The following is a 22,092-nucleotide window of genomic DNA, read 5'->3' as shown; positions in this document are numbered from 1 at the left end:
AGAGAGAGAGAGAGAGAGAGAGAGAGAGAGAGAGAGAGACCACCTGGATGTATAGGGAGGGTGAGAGTTCTGAAGTCGTCATTACAATCTAAACCCTCGTCAAGAAAATGTGTGCATGCAAAAGAACCATCGAAGTCTTGCATATCAACTAAGTCACATCAACATCTGCATGGACAGAAACATACTAGTAGACTCTCTCTCTCTCTCTCTCTCTCTCTCTCTCACACACACACACACACACACACACAAGATATTGAAAGGGTTTCTAAACCAGCATTTTACATATAGACATAGTACATGGATGCCATGGAGACACAGGATGGACATCTGTATGATGGAACTAGAAGCATAGGAAGCAAGTATATCAAATCCTCATGCTTTCGTTACTCTTCAAAGGATTCGCCGGTCTAGCAATTTACATACTCCTCTCACCTGGGAGCCTCAATGTAAATCAGACGTCGAATTGAGTATTTTGTTTTAGGGCATAGCCAAAGCTAGCGTTCTTAGCTAAGGACGTAAGGTTAGCTATACCCATTAATTTTACATGAAAGGAAGTAACCACGGGGCACGTTGTCCTCACCGTCTCGGCCATTCCATCGATGTTTTTGGACTACCACTAGTAGAACCATCATCACCACTGTTTTCAAATTTCTCAACCATGAAAGGCAAGGAGTGATTGTAGACCTTGCTGCAACCATCATCTAGTCCGCCTATCATGGGAGCTGCTACATTCAAATCCAAAAATCTGTGCACCTTAACATCAGGCTTGACATCAACCATGGGCTCGCAATCGACACCATTTGTTGGTCTATGCGAATCATCCCCTCCATGAAGCTCCTCCATTTCATAGACTCCCTTCCCTGTCCTAAGAGGACCATTACCTTGATCTATATCCTTTCTATCATAGGCTTCACCTACTGGATCAGTGTTGTCCCAATGCTGCCCACTGGGTGCATGTCTTGGCTCTAATTCATTTAAATCCCTGCCATTTGCCAACATTGCTCCCCCCTCATCACTGTCTGCTCTATCCGGACTGTGGGCATCTTTCATATTCTCATCGCCATCATCGCTTTCTTCATACTTGCTATAATCTATGTGGCTTCTGGTGGCTCTTTGACTCCGCCGAAGCCCTGATTGTGATCTTTCAGCCGCCTTAGATTTTGCCCTTGTTTTGCCCCTTGCCGTGGCCGTGTTCTTCAAGTTCCGCCCTCTCCAACCATCTTCTTCTTCACTGGACCCGAAATAGTCATCGTCATCTTCATCATCTGCATCCTCCTCATCCTCCTCATCCTCATCTCCCTTATACTCATCATCTTCATCTGAGCTTCCTGCTGATCTCCTCCTTTTCGAGGAGTAGTCGTCATCGTATACAGCCTCGCCCTCGATATCCTCTTCACTAGAGATACCAGGCTCATTGTCAGACGTTGGGTCAACAAAATCACTTTCAGTATATCTTTGAGGCTTACGAAGACGCTGCCCCCTAAATTCCACCAAAACAATAAAAAGGAATTGGATTCCTCGATTCCAATCGGAACAAACATAAGCGGCTGCTTAAAGAACCAATACCAACCTGCCAAATTGCCTGGCGCCAGATAATTCAGACTCAGAGGAGAGAATTGCCGATTCATATTGCTTAGATGGGCTTGTGCCCTCCAAGTGCTTCACGCCACTAGCTGTCTCAAGCTGTTCTTCATCATCGAAAGAGTTCGCATCAACCTCTTCTGTGTGTTGTCTTGAGACCCCATTTGACATTTTCCTTTCCCCTAGTGCTGGCAGTTCCGGGGAGCTATTCCGTCTCCTGTGAGTTCCAACCAACATATTAGTGGCAGTTTAGCCAAATTACAGTAGAAAGAGCATTCAATTCGATATTTCAATAGAGGCCAGCAAGTACACACATACTTTGTAATCTTGATAGCTTCGCTGATTGACTTGTCGTAATCATCTGAAGGCACAGTAATTGTTTTAAAGGGAGAACAAAGACAAAGTCCAGCAACCAATAACTTGACTCTCGCAAACCTAACAAAAACAGTTTCCTCACCGAATGTGTAAGTGACAGGCTTGCGATCACGCCTTGGACGACCAGAAGTCATATTCTCTGTGTTCAAATAACTGTCGAGCAGAAGCGCCTGCCTTTGCTGTTTCTTCAAAGCGCGTTCCTTCTTCTGTTAAACGAGCACACATAAACAGCCTTTAATATCATCAACAAACGCACTAGTGTGGAGACTCAGACTCAAAAACAACATAGACACCAATTTTCTCCTGAATCAACCTAAAGTCAACTACTAGTCAACAACTTGGTAATATAATCCTAGACAAAGATGCTCAGACAAGCTGCTTTGCAAAGATTCTAAAGGCTCAAGCTTATAAATAAGAGAGGTCTAAAATGTTCTAGGCGTTCTTCACTGGCCAGGAAGTTTTCTTCTTTGCAGATCATCAAGGTCTACAATATTGAGTTCAACACAGATGGTATAGCAAGACAGTTTACCACTTGGGTTTTTGCCGTTATCCATGCAGAAAAAAATACACATCAAAGGGCGGAGCATTTGTCATGTTTGACAAGTTGAGAGCCACCTAATAGATGCCTGTTTATTTGGCATAAATGTGATCAAAAGAATTCTTTTGATGACGTTGGGACAGCTAGGCGCTATATTGCCTCTGGTGGAAAAGAGAAGGCTAGTAGGGCCAACGTCATATTGATTCTCCACAATCCCACTTTTAAACACGATCTTCTGGAAGTACTACAGCTGAGCAACAAAAATGGAATATTCTTGAAGTGTCAACAAGTTTCCATGACCATAGCATTACCTTCTGCAGCTCTTCCAAATCAGGAACAATATCATTATTGATCCTTTTGCCAATGGCAATCTCCATCCTGTTCCGACTTGAACAGAGCTTATCCTGCAATATAAAGAAAACAAGTTAACTGCTCCTCCTTTTCTCTCGTTCATATAAAACATCAAGTGCCATAAGTGAACAATTATTTACTCACCGCAACATTCAAGAACTCGTCCAAATCTGTCGCTAAAGTTTCCCATTGAGGAGGATTTGGAGGGGGCATTAATCGGCCACGAACCTTGGACTTTTCTTTATTATCAGACTTCCTGAGCTCTCTGTAGAGCCTTTGTCCAGCAACTGGATCGTTTTCATACCTACAAATCAAAGACTGGTCAAAAATAAGGCTCTTTTAACCCTGGTTTGAAGAAAATATTAACCCATATGACTCATGAGTGCACCAAAAGACACTTACCAATAAGTCGTCCCTTGCGTATCACTGCCAGTTCGTTCTTTCCTGATATTAGACAGAGGAGCCCCCTTCTTGAGCATGTCATCAATAAAGCCCCGTATATCATCTTGCTGCAAACAAAAATAATATGATACACATCAGTTTAAGGAAAACCAACATATACTAATCAGACACAAACCACCTTTGATTATAATTGGTCAACTTGTGGAGGAACAGCCAAGAGAAGTAAAACGATGTGTGTTGCAAAATTGCTCCTTTAAATGATTTGAAAACCATGTTACCAAATCTACCACTTCAACAAGCGGACAGACATCTTGTTTGAGATTGAACGCTCACCAGACATCTCATGAACCATGTGATTAAGCCTAGCGCTATATTGTTTTGCTTTTTCGATTATGAGCTATTAACTTGGCTATTCGATTTCCCGTCTTTGGAGAGTTCCCATAAATCTTTGTGCTTTAGGTGACACATGGTCTACATCTTCCACGTATGGAAGCCCTCTTTGCTAGACTGCACCAATAAGATCTAGATCCATAGTGAGTGTGTCCTATTGTTTGTGCATTTAGCTACAAGGGCAATCTCTACCTGCCTTAATACGAGTGGCAAATGCGTGCTTTACCAAGCCTTCACTATCACATGACACATCCAACCCTATGCGTCCATGGACAAGCTACAGCATGACCAGGGTTCAGTTCAGTCAAGTCAGTCTAGAATAGGAAGTGATCTTGCACTTTAGTGAGTCTGTTCGCAGACCGTGCATGTCCAGACACTTAGAGTACATGCATATCCTCTGGTTGCACACAGCACGATCATCAGATTACCATCAGATTCCGTCAAGAGCATTTTACAGTGCAGAAAACCTATTTTCCCAATTTTAGCCATTTTTCACTTATTATTTTTAAGTGACTTTTGTTTTTCACAAGCAAGTATATATAGAAACCTAGCGCTAGCACTTTCTGGCAGAAGAGGCAGCAAGAACTCAGTTCAACAGGCACCTTCTCAACAAGACCCCCAAAGCAATTGACCTAGCGTTTTCTGCAAGGAGATCAGCCTTGGCGTTTTTGCATGCAATTCAACCCCTCGGCGTTTTTGCATTGCAGATCAGCAGATCCACAGCAAGGCACAGCAGATCCACATCAAGACACAACAGAAGCCCCAACGTTAGCAAATTCTCCACATCGAGACCAGATCAGCCTAGCGTTTTTGCATCAGCCTGACACCCTCAGCGTTTTTGTAGATCTTCGCGACAAAATCAGTCCCTAGGCCAACGTTTTCAGTTTGCAGCAGTCAGATACCGCAGAAGAAGTCCCAAACCTCGCAGATCTCACCTTCCCGCAGCAGATCCTCGCCGCACGGTCAGATCAAGCGTAGTTTGCAGATTCAGCCCGGAAAACGCAGATTTCAGCATCTGCGTTTTCAGCGCGTCGTCGTCGCATCGTCGCCGTCAACATCGTCATCGACATAGAGTCAGAATTCAGCAGATAAAGATTTGCAGATTTCAGCCCGTCTCGTCATCGTCCTCATCGTCGGCAAGTCCAAAGCATTGTAGAGATTTGTGCAATCATCAGTAGATTGCTCTCGCCATAGAGTGGGGCCTTCGGAGGAGGGTTTGACAACTTTCTGGTGTCGTATTCTTCTCTCTCTATCTCTCAGTCTCATGTACCTTCATTCACAGTGTTCATCCACTTTGTTTGTGTCCATTGCACTCTCTCACTAAAGGAACAGAAGGCTCTCCCTTCCGTAAGTAAAAGGAACCCTTGAGCACTCATCTTGAGCAAAGTTCAACATTCACTTCCGCTGCACCTTACATTCACAAATATGATGATCCTTGATTTGAAATATTCTTACCATTCATGAAATGTGTTACAATGATAGTGTCTGAAGCCTCTTGATCTTGTGATGGTAATGCAAAAACGATGTTATACCTTTCAAAAACTTGCTTTATACAGGCCGCTTATAAGCCAAATTACTAGGAGTACTCGACTACATGAGAATATCTTTTAAGGATGAATAACCTCTTGGAGGAGGCAAGACTTAAGAGCTCGTGTTGCTCCAATTGAAACCCGTTCTATGCAACCCTAACCTACCCTTACGCATAGCCTAATGGTAGCATCAATAGGCACACACAAATGAAATTGAAGGCATACACATAACTTGGCCCTAGGATAGAGTCCTTGAAAGATTCTTTCCTCCACAAACAAATCATTGGGCTCAAAGGCTCTTATGCAAGAACTAATGCCGGATATTAGAGCGGCAATGGAAAAAGGTAAGATTGCTTTTTACCCAGATGGAAGGGTGGTGATGTTGGAGCGACGCTCCACATGACGGTGCGAGACCTATGGGACCACACTAAAGATGACAGCATGGAATTTTTGATGTAGAGGCATTTAAGGACAGCTTTACGTGGGGAGAGGTCATCTTTTACTCAGAGACACACCACGCACCGGGACAGACAGCTTATGCCACATGTGACTGGATATAGATGGGAGACTCTTTATCATTAATCATTGCGAGGTACAACTCCCGTGGGACCTTTGCTCTCAGACTCTGCGTCCAGATGCTCTGCAGAGTGAGGCCCCAAGGGCTCTTATAAACAGTACAAGGAATGCCTAAAAGCAAAGCCCCAAAAGCAATCAATTCAAAAGCTCCCAGTCCCAAAAACATCCAGCGCGTTTTGCGGAAATTGTAACAAACTTGGGCATCCCAAGTCGAGAATCTGTCACGACACACGAGAGAATCACTCAAAAATACTTCACACTTAAATCACAATTCAATTGAGTTGACACGGCCCGACATAGTTCTATGCCCAAAGAGATTGGCCCCAAAGTTACAATGCCTGCAGGTCCTCTCTGCTCATAGGCACTTCAGCACAACTAAGCCAGAGAGTGGCCCTTGGGTCTAATTTAAAGGCCCTTGGCCATGGATAAGCGGTCACGTGAAAATCTTCAAACTCACAAGCAAACTGTTCCAAAAGCTCGCATCCTTTTTCAACCAACGCAAATTGCGGAATTCCGTACATTGTGCCACGTCAACAAAGTCAGTGCAATTCCTCAGTTCGGCATGCCACATCATAATTTTGTGACATACCCCCCTCTTGAAAGAATTATAATCGCCTGCAAAAACAAACATAATCCATAAACCACTTCAGTAGACACTGAACCTAAGTACCGACGCACTAGGTGACGCAAATCTAGTACTTGCACAAAGACGACTCAGTCAGTGCACATTCAGATCATATCCAAATCAAATCACATAAAATTCCATCTAAATCCAAGACCGTGATTCCTGGCAACATATTTAGGAATCAAATCTAGATCCACACCGGACCTCACTGATGTCGGATTAACTAATTCTTATTGCGATCATGTTTATAGACTCTCAAGACCAAAATGTTGCAGTCATTTTGCCTTTCAATCCTGCACTCAAACAAAATCACATGAGAGAGTACACATCAATCAAATTCAAGTTCGGGAATTCCCATTTCTATTTTCTTTATTCATGAAGTCATACAACACAATACTGTCAGCACATCAGTATCCCTAAAATCCAAAAGAAAATCAGTGACTTTATTCCATCTCGGTAATCTACTAATTTGTGACAAAGGAGCGGAGTGACTCCCCTCTCGTGCAGTCCCGTTTGCACCAGATTCAACATCCAATGCCGGATTGTTCTTGGATTTCACTATCCTTTCTTTATGAGCAAGTATCTATTCTGAAACGAGTATCTTCTCGCTCTCTTCCACTTCAAATTGCTAGCACTTTCTGGCAGAAGAGGCAACAAGGACCTGACATCCAACAGTGCACCTTCTCAGCAAGACCCCCCCCCCCCCCCCCCCCCCCCCCCGGGCAAGAGACATAGCGTTTTCAGCCAAGGAACAAGCCAGCGTTTTCAGCTTTGCAAGTTTTGCAACTTACAACAGCCTGGCGACAATAGAATAGCAGATCAGCCCTAGTGTTAGCAGAACAACACAAATCCAGCCCTAGCGTTTTTTGTTTGCAAATTAGCCTCGGCATTTTGCAGATTCATCGCAACAAGACCATCATTAGCACCAGCGTTTTCAATTTTCAACAGTCAGATCCCGTAGTAAAAGTCCCAAACCTCGCAGATCTCACCTTCCCGCACCAGATCCTTGCCGCACGGTTAGCTCAACGAGCGATTACAGTTTCAGCCCGGAAAACGCAGATTTCGGCATCTGCATTTTCAACGTGTCGTTGTCGCATCATCGCCATCGACATCGTCACCGACATAGAGTCAGAATTCAACAAATACAAGATTTGCACATTTCAGCCCTTAGCGTTTTCAGATTTCAGCCAGTCTCGTCGTTGTCGACATCGTCGGCAAGTCCATTGCATTGTAAAGATTTGTGCAATCAATAGTAGACCGTTCTCGCCATAGAGAGTGGGGCCTTCGGAGGAGGGTTTTGACAACATTCTGGTGTCGTATTCTTCTCTCTCTATCTCTCAGTCTCAGGACCTTCATTGACAGTGTTTATCCACTTTGTTTGTGATCACTTGCACTCTCTCACTAAAGGAACGGAAGGCTCTCCCTTCCGTAAGTAAAAGGAACCATGAGCACAGTTCGGAGCACTCATCTTGAGCAAAGTTCAACATTCACATCTGCTGCACCTTACATTGGTATCAGAGCTTTGGCAGTGTTCTATATCACTCAAGGAAAGAACCACAGAAAAATTTTTTGCTTGTTGCGGTCGCACATAACCCAAGTCCACTTGGGCGTGTCGATTCCTAATCGTGTTTTTGAAGGTGACAGGAATCCCAAGAAAGAAGGGCTTGTCCAGCCTCCCCTTGTTTCTCTTTTCACTCATTGAGAGCAGACCGTGTACTTAGCGGCCGGCCAATCGACGTGAGGTGGGAAAAAGCAACCTTGGTGTGAGCGCGAGGCCTCAGGCTGCCAAGGGGTGCGCCCGCGGGAAAGAGAAGAGCTCGGGTGAAGAGAAGATCCTTCTCTAACACAAATTGCAAGCTAAAGTAGAACCTCAAGGACTCAAGAACCCAAGAACCCAAGACCCCCAAGAACCTCAAGATCCCCAAGAACCCAAGACCCACAAGAACCCAAGTTTCTCGTGAACTTAAGAACCCACGACTTTAGTGTATGGTCATCACCCGAAGCGAAGTGGATACTTTGCATGAAGGTGATGAGCGTGAGGGTGGTGAAGAAGAATTTTCCCCACCAAGAGGTTTTTCGGACCCTCCCCCTTCCCCATCTACGCCAACGATTGCACTAACTCCTATGGAGGCTTTCGACAAGATGATGATGGACAAGAAGTTAGAACGCGAGCAGAAAGAAAAGCAAAAATGGATCGCAAGCACAAAGAAAGAAGAGCTGAAACAGAGCATGAACACAACGAAAGGAAAGCCCCATTGGTCCTACTATTTTCTAATGTGCAAGCGCAGATTAAAGAGATTCAGGAGAAGGAGACTCTCTCAGGCTTGTCTTCTCCAAAGCACGTGCCACGACACACAAGAATTGCATGATAATGATAAGCATGATGATTTGCATAATCAAGATGTGATTACTCACAAGCATGATGATTTGCATGAGCAAGATGTGATTATTCACGAGCATGATGATTTGCATGATAATGATGTGATTGTTCACAAGGATGATGGTTTAGTTGATACTTTGTCTAGTGAAGCTAACCTCATTGCAGATTCGATCAATCACCAAGAACCGATCTTGGCTCTTGAGTCGAGGTCCCAAGAACCCCCACAGGAAGTATTATATGTTCGAATGATTAGTCGGCACGCATTAGTCAACACGTTCAAGTGTTTCATTCGTGATGCTTTTCTGTATTTTAGTCACCATCCTTATGTGATCCCTTTTCATAGGCATCACATATTGTACGATGAACACGATTTGCTCATGAATGAGCACGGATGTATGCGGATTACTCATGAAAAGATGAAATGTTTGCACCCAAGGAATCCACATTCAATGTCTCTTCCTTGGCATGACACACTATCAGAAAGAGCACAAGAAGGATTAAGCATCAAGCATAGGCATTTCCATTGTGAATTGCCACAGTTGATTGATTTAGATCAAAAAGTCAAGATCCGACCCCATTGTTTGCGTGTGTTTGATGAACGGTTTGGCACTCCGTCTATATGTTCATCTACATTGCATGTACAGTCTTTAAAGAAGACTAGAATTTTTCCAGTCACTTTACATGGAATGGGTATGTTCATGTTTTTGCGTTGGAAGTGGTTTCAGGAATTTTCATCCTCGGAGATTCTTGAAGAAGGTAGACACATGACTATAGACGAAGTTGAAGCATTAAGGAGCCACAGATGACTTTGTGTCGCTTTCGGCACGGCCCAAAGAAGCAAGCGTTGCAGACCTTTATGAAGTTCCAGTATCGCATGACCATGCATCAGAGTGGACCGGCGAAGAGTCCTGTCCAAGATTCCAGACGTTGTTGGCGATCTCCCTCGACGCCATACAGTTCGGTACCAGTACCTCACTTTGAAAAGGAGGGGATGTCACGTGCACATCTAACCCTATGTGTACGTGGACAAGCTACTTCATGACATGGGTTCAATTCAGTTAGATTAGAAAGTGTTCTGGCACTTTTGTGAGTCTGTTCGCACACCGTGCATGTCCAAACAATTAGAGTAGATGCATATCCTTTGGTTGCGCACAGCATGATCATCAGATTACCATCAGAACCCATTAGAAGCATTTTTACATTGCATAGACCTATTTTCCCTATTTTAGCAAATTTTCACTTATTATTTTTAAGTGACTTTTGTTGGGAAACTAGGTAGGGCAATTTGACTAAGCCAATATATAAAGAAACCTAGCGCTAACACTTTCTGGCAGAAGAGGCAACAGGGACCTGACATCCAACAATGCACCTTCTCAACAAGACCCCCCCGGGCAGGAGACATAGCGTTTTCAGCCAAGGAACAAGCCAGCATTTTCAGCTTTGCAAGATCTCCTAGCATTTTGCAACTTGCAGCACCCTAGCGACAATAGAACAGCAGATCAACCCTAGCGTTAGCAGAACACCACAGATTCAGCCCTAGCGTTTTTCGTTCGCAGATCAGCCTCGCGACAAGACCATCATTAGCACCAGCGTTTTCAGTTTTCAGCAATCAGATCCCACAATAGAAGTCCCAAACCTCGCAGATCTCACCTTCCCGCAGCAAATCCTCGCCGCACGGTCAGATCAATGAGCGTTTACAATTTCAGCCCGGAAAATGCAGATTTCAACATCTGTGTTTTCAGCGCGTCGTCGTCACGTCGTCGCCATCAACATCGTCACCGACATAGAGTCAGAATTCGGCAAATACAAGATTTGCAGATTTCAGCCCTTGGCATTTTCAGATTTCAGCCCGTCTCGTCGTCCTCCTCATCGTCGTCGACATTGTTGGCAAGTCCATTGCATTGTAGAGATTTGTGCAATCAATAGTAGACCACTCTTGCCATAGAGTATGGGGCCTTCGGAGGAGGGTTTTGACAACATTCTAGTGTCGTATTCTTCTCTCTCTATCTCTCAGTCTCAGCACCTTCATTCACAGTGTTTATTCACTTTGTTTGTGATCACTTGCACTCTCTCACTCAAGGAACGGAAGGCTCTCCCTTCCGTAAGTAAAAGGAACCTTGAGCACAGTGCACTTTCTAGCTCTGGAAGCACCACCTCTTAGGTACTGATTTTATTGTCCAAACAAACCATCAAACCATGCAATACTTCTTGACACAATCAAAGTTATCCGAAAAGCATATGCGATGGGCAAACATTCTTTCTATGTTCCACTTTCAGATTATGCATATGGAAGGCAAGAAGATTTTTGTGGTTGATGCGTTATCAAGGAAATTTCAATTGTGTCAATTCCTTATCATCATGAGTTAGATGACATGAAGGAACAGTATGCTACGGATAAAGATTTTGCAAGGGTCTTTGAACATTTGTAAGAGGCGCAACATCATGAGCACTACCTCCTCTGTCACGTGACACATCCAACCCTATATGTCCGTGGACAAGATACAGCATGACCAAGGTTCAGTTCCGTCAAGTCAGTCTAAGATAGGAAGTGAACTGGCACTTTTGTGAGTCTGTTCGCAGACCGTGCATGACCGGTCACTTAGATTAGATGCATATCCTCCGGTTGCACACAGCGTAACCATCAGCATTCCCGTCAAAAATCATCCGAATCCATTAGGGGAATTTTCAAGTGCATTAAACCTATTTTCCCTATTTTTGACATTTTTCACTTATTTATTAAGTGACTTTTGTTGGAAAGTAGGTAGGGCAATTTTGTTGAGTTTGTATATAAGCAAACCTAGCGCTAGCACTTTTTTTGCTCCACAGCACATTGGCTAGCGTTTTTGGACAAGAACTCAAATCAACCAGTGTTTTTGTTTCTGCATTAGCCTGGCGACAGAACCCCAGCAGATCAGCCTAGCGTTTTGCATTACAAGACCACCGGCAGCAGCAGAAGACAAAAACCATCCCTAGCATTTTTGCATCTGCAAGGCACTTCAGCGTTTTTGCAGATCTTTGCGACAGAATCAACAAAGCATCAGCGTTTTCAGTTTTCAGCAGTCAGTACCCGCAAAAGAAGTCCCGAACCTCGCAGATTTCACCCTCCCACAACAGATCCTCGCCGCACGGTCAAATCCAACGTAGTTTGCAATTTCAGCCCGGAAAACGCAGATTTCAGCATCTGCGTTTTCAGCGCGTCGTCATCGTACCGTCGTCATTGACATCATCACCAACATAGAGTCAAAATTCAGCAGATAAAGATTTGCAGATTTCAGCTTTTAGCATTTTCAGATTTCAGCCCATCTCGTTGTCGTCGACATCGTCGGCAAGTCCAAGCATTGTAGAGATTTGTGCAATCATAAGTAGACCGCTCTCGCCATAGAGAGTGGGGCCTTCGGAGGAGGGTTTGACAACATTCTGGTGTCGTATTCTCTTCTCTCTCTATCTCTGAGTCTCATGCACCTTCATTCATAGTGTTTATCCACTTTGTTTGTGTCCATTGCACTCTCACTAAAGGAACAGAAGGCTCTCCCTTCATTAAGTAAAAGGAACCCTTGAGCACAGTTCGGAGCACTCATCTTGAGCAAAGTTCAACATTCATTCCGTTGCACCTTACATTGGTATAAGAGCTTTGGCAGTGTTCTGTATCACTCAAGGAAAGAATCACAAGAACCACAGAATGTTTTTTGCTTGTTGAGGTCGCACGTAACCCAAGTCCTCTTAGGCGTGTCGATTCCTAATCGTGTTTTTGAAGAGCGATAGGAAACCCAAGAAAGAAGGGCTTGTCCAGCCTCCCTATGTGCCTCTTTTCACTCATTGAGAGCGGACCGTGCACTTAGCGGCCGGCCAATCGACGTGAGGTGGGAAAAAGCAACCTTGGTGTGAGCGCAAGGCCGCCAAGGGGTGCACCCGCGAAAAAGATCAGAACTTGGGTGAAGAGAAGATCCTTCTCTAACACAGATTGCAAGCTACAGAAGAACCTCAAGAGCCGCAAGAACCAAGACCCCCAAGAACCCAAGTTCCTTGTGAACTTAAGAACCCAAGCCCACAAGAACCCACGACTTCAATGGATGGTCATCACTCGAAGCGGAACGGATACTTCGCTTGGAGGTGATGAGCATGAGAGAGGCGAAGAAGAATTTTCCCCACCAGGAGGTTTTTCCAACCATCCCCCTTCCCCATCTACACCAAAGATTACACCAGATCCTATGGAGCATTTCGACAAGATAGTAATAGACATGAAGTTAGAATGCGAAGCAAGAAAAGCAAAAAGAATGGTAGAACTTGATCGTGAATGCAAAGAAAGAAAAGCACAATTGGATCGCAGACACGCAGAAGAAAAGCAGAAAGAGAAGCAAAAAGAAAGGCATCCATAGAGCATGAGCATGAGCAAGCGCGACACATGCAAGAGTTGTTGCGACTCTTTTCTCAAGTGCAAGCACAGATGCAAGAGATTCGGGAAAAGGGGACTCTCTCCGTCTCTTCTTTTCCAAAGCATGACACACATGATTTGCATAATGATAAGCATGATGATTTGAATGACAATGACAAGCATGATGATCAAGATGTGTTTTCTCACAAGCATGATGATTTGCATGATGATCACAATGTGTTTTCTCACAAGCATGATGATTTGCATGATGATCACGATGTGATTTGTCACAAGCATGATGATTTGTATGATCAAGACGTGATTGTTCACAAGGATGATGGGTTAGTTAATACTTTTTCTAGTGAAGCTAACCTCATTGCAGATTCAATCAATCACGAAGAACCGTCTTGGCTTTCGAGCCGAGGTTCACGGAACCCCCACAGGAAGATTCGATCCCTTACGAAAAACCGATCTTGGCTCTCGAGCCTAGGTCCAAAGAACCCTTACAAGAAGTACTATGTGTTCGCATGATTGATACGCATGCATTGTTCGAGTGTTTCATTCGTGATCGTTTCTTGTATTTTAGTCAGCGTCTTTATGTGATTCCTTTTCCTAGGCATGACATATTGTACGTTGAGCACGTTTCACTCATGAATGAGCACGGATGTATGCGGATTATTCATGAAAAGCTGAAAAGTATGCATTCAAGGAAGTCACAGTCCTTGTCTCTTCCTTGGCACGACACAGTTGTAGAAAGAGCACAAGAAAGTATGAGCACCAAGCATGGACATTTCCATTGTGTTTAGCCACAATTGATTGATTTAGATCAACACGACAAGATTCGATCTCATTGTTTGCATGTGTGTGGTGAACGGTTTGGCACTCAGTCTATTTGTTCATCTACATTGCATGCACAGTCTTTTAGGAAGACAAAATTTTCTCCAGTCACTTTACGTGGAATGGGTATGTTCATGTTTTTGTGTTGGAAGTGGTTTCACGAATTTTCATCCTCGAAGATTCTTGAAGAAGATGGATATACGTCCATACACGAAGTTGAAGCATTGACGGAGCCACAGAAGACTTTGTCGCTTTCGGCACAGCCCAAAGAAGCAAGCATGCAGACCTTTATGAAGTTCAAGTATCGCACGACCCACACATCAGAGTGGGCCGGCGAAGACTCCTTTCAAGGATTCCGGATGTTGTTGAAGATCTCCCTCGATGTCATACAGTTCAGTACCAGTACCTCACTTTAAAAAGGAGGGGATGTCACGTGACACATCTAACCCTATGTGTGTGTGGACAAGATACAACATGACCAGGGTTCAGTTCAATCAAGTCAGTCTAAGATAGGAAGTGATCTGGCACTTTTGTAAGTCTGTTCGCAGAACGTGCATGGCCAGTCACTTAGATTAGATGCATATCCTCCGGTTGCACACAGCATGATCATCAGCATTCCCATCAGAATTCATCAGAATCCATTAGGGGAATTTTCCAGTGCATTAAACCTATTTTCCCTATTTTTGACATTTTTCACCTATTTATTAAGTGACTTTTGTTGGAAAGTAGGTAGGGCAATTTTGCTAAGTTTGTATATAAGCAAACCTAGTGCTAGCACTTTCTGGCAGAAGAGGCAGCAGGAGCATTGCTCACAGGCAACTTCTCAGCAAGACCCTAAGGACCTCTAGCGTTTTTGCTCCACAGCACATTGGCTAGCGTTTTTGGACAAGAACTCAGATCAGCCAGCGTTTTTGCTTCTGCATCAGCCTGGCGACAGAACCCCAATAGATCAGCCTAGTGTTTTGCATTGCAAGACCACTGGCAGCAACAGAAGACAGAAACCAGCCCTAGAGTTTTTACATCTGCAAGGCACTTTAGCGTTTTTGCAGATCTCCGCGACAGAATCAACACAAGCACCAGCGTTTTCAGTTTTCAGCAGTCAGTACCCGCAGAAGAAGTCCCGAACCTCGCAGATTTCACCTTCCCGCAGCAGATCCTCGCCGCACGGTCAAATCCAACGTAGTTTGCAGTTTCAGCCCGGAAAACGCAGATTTCAGCATCTGTACCGTCGTCATCGACATCGTCACCGACATAGAGTCAGAATTCAGCAGATAAAGATTTGCATATTTCAGCTCTTAGCATTTTCATATTTCAGCCCGTCTCGTCGTCGTCTTCATCGTCGTCGACATCGTCGGCAAGTCCAAGCATTGTAGAGATTTGTGCAATCATAAGTAGACCGCTCTCGCCATAGAGAGTGGGGCCTTCGGAGGAGGGTTTGACAACATTTTGGTGTCGTATTCTCTTCTCTCTCTATCTCTCAGTCTCATGCACCTTCATTCACAATGTTCATCCACTTTGTTTGTGTCCATTGCACTCTCTCACTAAAGGAACACAAGACTCTCCCTTCATCAAGTAAAAGGAACCCTTGAGCACAGTTCGAAGCACTCATCTTGAGCAAAGTTCAACATTCATTTCCGTTGCACCTTACATCCTCAGAGATGGTTTTATGATGATGCATGGCAGACTTTGTGTCACTAGGCCATTGCAACCTAAGGTCATGGAAGAGAGTCATGTCCCACCATATACAATTAAAGCAGTAGAGACGTTCTTCTATTGGCCTACCTTAAGGAGAGATGTAGATGCCTTTGTGCGAGCATGCCTGATTTGCAGGCAAAAGGCACCAGGGCTGTTACAACCACTGCCGATTCCAGATAAGCCATGGGAAAGCATTGTTATGGACTTTATCTTTGATCTTCCAAGAACGCCAACAGGGAATGATGGCATATGGACCATTATCTGCAGGTTCAGCAAACAGGCCCATTATATCCCGATCACGAAGAAGATAAAATCTGATCAGATAGCACGCTTGTTCATGTACAATGTGTTTAAGTACCATGGTATGCCACAATTGATTATCAATGATCGTGATCCTCGCATGACCAGTTTGTTCTGGAGAGGATTGTTTGAGAACATGGGCACTACGCTCAAGTCTCGTCTTCGTTTCATCCACAAACTGATGGACAGTCAGAAGAGGCTAATTCTATTGTCTTAGATCTACTGAAATGCTATGTGTCAGATAATAAGGGCAAGTGGAAACAGTATTTGCCTATGCTTGAGTATGCGTACAATAATGCGGTGCATTCATCGACTTGCAAGGCATCTTTTGAGATTGTTGAAGGTGGTAAAAAGGTTCCTCCCATTGTGTATACAAAGGACAAAATCTTTGAGGCAGATCGATATGTTGAAAACATAGATGAAATGTATAAGAAAATTAAAGTTATCTTGGAGAAGACTCAGGCAAAGCAGAAAAAGGTTGTTGATCGTCACCGTCGTGAATTGTTGTTATCACCTGGTGATTGGGTTCTGTTAAGGTTCGAAAGAAGATAAAGGGCAAGGAACGGTTATTTTGTAAGCTCAGCATGCGTTACTATGGGCCTTTTCAAGTGCTTGACAAGATCAACGATGTGGCTTACAGACTGAAATTGCCTGATGCATGGAAGATTCATAATGCGTTTCACGTGAGTCTTCTAAGACCCTTCGTGGGTGATGTGCCAGAAGATATGTCAGATGAGGATCAGCCAAAAGTTGAGGAACTAGATGAGATCCTGGTACCTGAGAAAGTTTTGGCACATAAGGACAGGTTGCAAGATGTTACTTGGTGAAGTCAAAAACTATCCGCCTATGGATGCAAAGTGGATGGAAGAGCATGAACTGTCAAAGTCACCAAATGAGGTTACAACCTAGTTATGCCCCAACCCAACGTGTGCAAAGGAGGGGTAATGATAGAGCTAGCACATCAAAGGTACATATGAATTCAGTGTAATGGATGGAAATGACAAAAGTACGAAGGTCTCATTAAGTCATTTGTATCTATGTGTTACGACCTTTCTTGCGGATACATGCGATGATAAAAGAGTGCTAACAACACAAAATCATCAGTGACGTGTATTTATGGTATGCAATCGAGGACGTTTGCGATTTCAAGAGGGGGGTATGTCACGAGGACGTGGCAACTGCTAACCTTAGTTGTTGGTTTCTTTCCAATGATTTTTGTTTTATTTTTGAGACCCTCCTTTTGAAGTTGCAAATGGTCGGACATTGTATGACCAATGTGAACGGTAGTTTCACCCGCAGACGGGAAGTGGGTCAGCACTGGAATTCGTATAATAAGAGGATGGTCTAGGCTCAGTTCAAAATCATGTAGGTCCCCTCGTCGCACTTAGCAAGTTGGTGGATACTAGGAAGTGAACTCAATAAAGACATAAAGTCAAGGTTGGATTACCAACAAAAAGTATCCGACAGTTGGGCCACATTGCACTTTTGGATGCGGTCCCAATGAGGATAGATGGTCAGATGACCAGTGGGAGCCCAACAGAAGCATCTCCTAAAAATTAGAGAACTGCTATTTTGGGCCACATTGCACTTTTGGATGCAGTCCCAATGAGGATAGATGGTCAGATGACCAATGGGAACCCAACAGAAGCATCTCCTAAAAATTAGAGAACTGCTATTTTGGGCCGTGAAATGTGTTCGCGTCATTACCTTCGGAATGACAAGGGGAACATTTTACAACTCTGTCGCGAAGTCAACTGGGCAACCAGTCAGGAGATTTTTAGGCGGCAATACTTGTAATCGCGCCAAGTGGCACATTTCTGTGCACTTTCCTCTTGCAGAAAAATGGGCACTGAATTTTGTAGCTAGGAGGGCTCATTTGTGAAACTTGTCACAGGTTAAGAGCTATGGAGTGCTTCCTTTCCACTCTATGTACAGTGTGATTCTAGGAGTGATGACTTGCACACTACACACTGCTCTCTCCCTCCTCTACGTACAGTTATGTGATGCCCCACAAGAGGGCTCTTCATTTGGCTGATGTACAATTGTGTGGTTTCATGCTTTTGTGCTAAGGCAAGAGCCTCCTTGAGCAGGAACAGGAGTAGCTAACTGCTACTCCAAAAGCAGGCACTGTCACAAGACGGGCACCACATGCCAATAGAAAAGAACAGACTGAACGGACTTTTAGCACTTCAAATAACAACTGAACTGAAAGAGAGACGACACGCGACACAAAGTGGCGGAATTCCACCACAGAGAGTAGGTTTGGCGCCCCTTTCGGTATTTCTTTATATTGCATCAACACAGTACAAGCATAGTGAAAAGCCTTCAAACTCAAAAGCATCTGGTCCAAAAGCAAAGCCAAAAATCTGCCAACGTAAATCACGGAAATCCGTACAGTCTGCCACGTCATCATGCCAATGCAATTTTCGAAATTCTCCCACATCATCAGTTTGTGTGTGTGTGTGTGTGCGCGCGCGCAGGTCCTGCTTTTCTTTTATCCTTTGTCACTTGGGGCCCCATCGAACGGGGTCCCCATAAGTTGGTAGGACTTCTTCTTCTGTTACTTGTTCTTCTTAGGGTTTAGGCCCCTCGGCCGGCATCAGCAAGTTGGCTCCATTCTTTAGGCTTTGACACGTCAGCAGTTTGTGACATCTCCCCTTCTTGAAAGAGAGTAATCGTCCACTATTACAACATATCTGCAAAACAAATTCAAGTTAGCTCAAAACTTTCCGAGGGTCATTTCGAGGGACATCAGTTTGCTCTTTTTATTAAGGAGTTAGCTTCTCCTTTCTACTCTTTTGGTTAGCTTCTCCTTTCTGCTCTTTTGATCAAGGAGTTAGCTTCTCCCTTCGTCCAGATCAGAACTCTTTGATATTCCGGCGTAGTAAAATTAGCCATCACACCCAGACCGTACTGATCTTCCACGGGTGTCTTGATGCACTAAAATTACATACCCAGGCAATCTCATCCAATTAGGAATATTCAGTAATTGGCACATCACAATGCAACACAAATGCTCACAAATGCATGTTACAAGACACAACAAACAGCGACGCTGAGCACTCCCCAGAGACAAACGGTCTGCGGTATGAAGCTATTCAACGACTACCTGGTCACTCCCCCCGCAAATAACCTAAAAAGGTCCAAGCCATGAGCTCAGAGGACTATACAACCAAACGCTCCCAAGACCGCAGTCTGCGTCGCTTGGAGGTTCAAGCATACAACCAAACGCTCCCCAAGTATCAGCCTGCGTCGTTCAGAGGTTTTCTAACATACAACGGAACACTCCCCAGGCATCGGCCTACGTCGTTCCGAGGTTCAAACAATACCAAAACAGTATTTCTCACTTCTCCACCCGAGAGTACAATCACCAATCAATGAAACCGGTATTAAAACTAGAGTCAAACAAATCAAATCGGCACCAAGACAGGTTTAAAACAGATACCATCCATTTCAAACAAATTCCAAACAGGATCACCAAACAAGTTCTCAAACACATTTCAAACTTAAAAAGCAATCTCGACATCAGTCGAGTTCGAAAAGTCGACTGACTTTCCATCTTGAAACCTGCACCAAAAATTAGGGTTAGATTTCCTTCCATAAGATCGTAGCCGAGCACAGCATGGTCCATCAACTCTTAGACAAACACTGTTTCTTTGCCGGCGATGGTAGTCCCAAGATAGAAATCGCACTGGACCTCCAAGGTCATCTACTCGTGAAGAGACATCTACTGAGAAATTTCAAGTTATAATCTGCTAGGGTTTCCATGGCAAGCATTTCAGGAAACCCCACTTTGCCAGAAGTTGCACTCCGAAGGAAGATGTCAGAAACCATACAACTTTGGGCAAAAATTTTTTCTTAAAAGCTTGCCAAGTACTTGGAGTATGCTGCTTGGTAGTTGTAGACATCAACATCTGCATGGCACTGCTTCTGAGAAAAACAATGACTTGAAATAAATCTGGATCCTTCTCTTGCAAGTGATAATGCGCGATGAAGTAAGGGTGGAAGTGGCTTATAAGTCCGGGTTGGAGGGCGAAGATACCTCAAATAAAATAATAGCTCTGTCTGCTCTTTTGTAGGACCGGTATGCTTTCAGGAAAGCACACGCCTGATGCTCTGATATCACTGTCACAAGACGTGCACCGCGTGCCAATAGAAAAGAACAGACGGAACAGACTTTTAGCACTTCAATAACAACTGAACTGAAAGAGAGATACGACCCGCGACACGGAGTGGCGGAATTCCACCCCAAAGAGTATTGGTCCCAAACCTTGGCACCCCTTTCGGTATTTCTTTATATTGCAACAACACAGTACAAGCCGGTACTCCACACTCTGCGCCTTCTCTAGGAAGCATGCCAGAGAATGAGCCCTAACCTCATATTTAAAGGCCCTAGGCCCCAAAAGCAGTTTACAGTGAAAAGCCTTCAAACTCAAAAGCATCTGGTCCAAAAGCAAAGCCAAAAAGCTACCAGCGTAAATCACGGAAATTCGTACAGCCTGCCACATCATCATGCCAGCGCAATTTTCGGAATTCTACCACGTCGTCAGTTTGTGTATGTGTGCGCAGGTCCTACTTTTTTTAATCCTTTGTCACTTGGGGCCCCATCGAATGGGGTTGGTAGGACTTCTTCTTCTGTTACTTGTTCTTCTTAGGGTTTAGGCCCCTCGGCAGGCATCTGCAAGTTGGCTCCATTCTTAAGGCTTTGACACGTTAGTAGTTTGTGACAGGCACCGGTGAGGGTGATAACCGTACAGGTGCAATTTCAGCGCTGTGTATGCGCTGTAATTTGACTGTTTTTCAGCCATACGGACGCCAGAACCATTGGGAACAGTGCCCCACTAACAGGACAATTCAGGGACTGTAGAGAGCTGAAAACAGGGCAAAAACCAGTAAATACAGCTTGCTGAATTTACTGTTTTTGGGCAGGAATCGGAGGGTTTATGCCAATGGCAGTGAGTTCCAGCAGGGAATTGGTTTCGCGTAAGTTTTGGGGCTGTTATGCTGCCGAAATTTGGCCAAAACAGGTGGTATCTAGCTAGATACAGGTAAAGAATTCCCAGAATTCCCAGGTAGCGGAGAACCCCCCTCTACCTGCGTTTTTGCAGATCAGGTCAGCGTTTTTGCATCAGGCTGCTAGCGCTTGACTTCAAGATCATTTCATCGCCGGAAACCTCGTCTGCTCCATCTGCGTTTTTCAGCCAGATCTGCGTTTTTGGGTTTTCAGCCCATTTCTAACGGTTTTATTGGTCACTTTGTGTCGTTGACACCTTCCACAAAACGCTGGGCACCTAGGGTACCCATCAAGCCTTTGTTTTTTCAGCAAACAAAAGGTTTTTGGTGCCAACAAGTGCAGCAAAAGTTGACTGCAAATTGACCTACGTTTTTTGCAGCAGGAGGGCAACGCTCAACTTCTAAACCCCGGATCTTGCCACCACCTACCCGGCTTTGCATATGGTGCATTGACCGCGAGTATCCTCTCTGTCTTCATCAGATTTCAGCCATTACCCCTTGCTGTTTTCTCTGTTTTCAGCCCATCTAAGGCAGTGACAGTGATTCACCACCCTTCCCATACTCCTCTGCACCGCTCCGGACCATGCCGAGAGCGTATGAGCACGCTGAAAATCGCTGGACAGAAGCGTTTTCATCACCTCGTAGTTGTGTTTTTGGGTGGACAGCAGCCACATGGTTTGTTTTTTTCACAGAGGATAAAGTTACCTCCTACCACGACACCATCCGGTGGTGGTCCATGCGGTCTCTCTGTGACTGCTGCAGTACACGTATCTTCGACATCAGCTTGATCATCTACGGGCATACGATCCTTGGGAGATCCATTCATTCCAGCCATCATTCGGCGGTTGCACACTCCAAATGGGGTGGTGACTTGTGGTTTGCTTTGGACACACCTATGCACTCATCAAAGAAGTTCACACGAGATATGGCCATGCTCATGGCATATGGGATTCCAACATTCCCAGAGAGGACACCACCATCTTGGGTGGACAGACACTTACCAATTGACCTCGACACATCAGATCACTTGCTTACACAGGAGCATCTACATAGACTTAGGGAGAGGATCTTGGATCTCTTCTTGGACAGGTTCATTGCTCGGATCTATAGACTGGAGTGAGACTTCAG

General features: G+C 44.5%; 1 protein-coding gene across 1 annotated transcript in view; it reads right to left on the bottom strand.

The window, feature by feature from the left end:
* Positions 1–251: 251 nt before the first annotated feature.
* The window catches only part of LOC147438803 (DDT domain-containing protein DDR4-like), a 34,000-nt gene continuing 12,159 nt past the window's right edge, over positions 252–22,092 (bottom strand). Inside the window, exons 6-12 of the mRNA XM_086484771.1 lie at positions 3,248–3,354; positions 2,990–3,149; positions 2,806–2,898; positions 2,039–2,162; positions 1,900–1,942; positions 1,571–1,798; positions 252–1,480 (exon numbers count right to left, since the gene is read on the bottom strand). Of these exons, the coding sequence (XP_086340897.1) occupies positions 577–1,480; positions 1,571–1,798; positions 1,900–1,942; positions 2,039–2,162; positions 2,806–2,898; positions 2,990–3,149; positions 3,248–3,354 (1,659 nt within the window). The 3' untranslated portion in view covers positions 252–576. The remainder of the gene's footprint in view (positions 1,481–1,570; positions 1,799–1,899; positions 1,943–2,038; positions 2,163–2,805; positions 2,899–2,989; positions 3,150–3,247; positions 3,355–22,092) is intronic.

Source organism: Adiantum capillus-veneris, chromosome 16, assembly GCF_014529385.1.
Source record: "Adiantum capillus-veneris isolate H3 chromosome 16, ASM1452938v2, whole genome shotgun sequence".
Classification (NCBI taxonomy): Eukaryota; Viridiplantae; Streptophyta; class Polypodiopsida; order Polypodiales; family Pteridaceae; genus Adiantum; species Adiantum capillus-veneris.
This window is presented reverse-complemented; position numbering and strand designations above follow the sequence as displayed.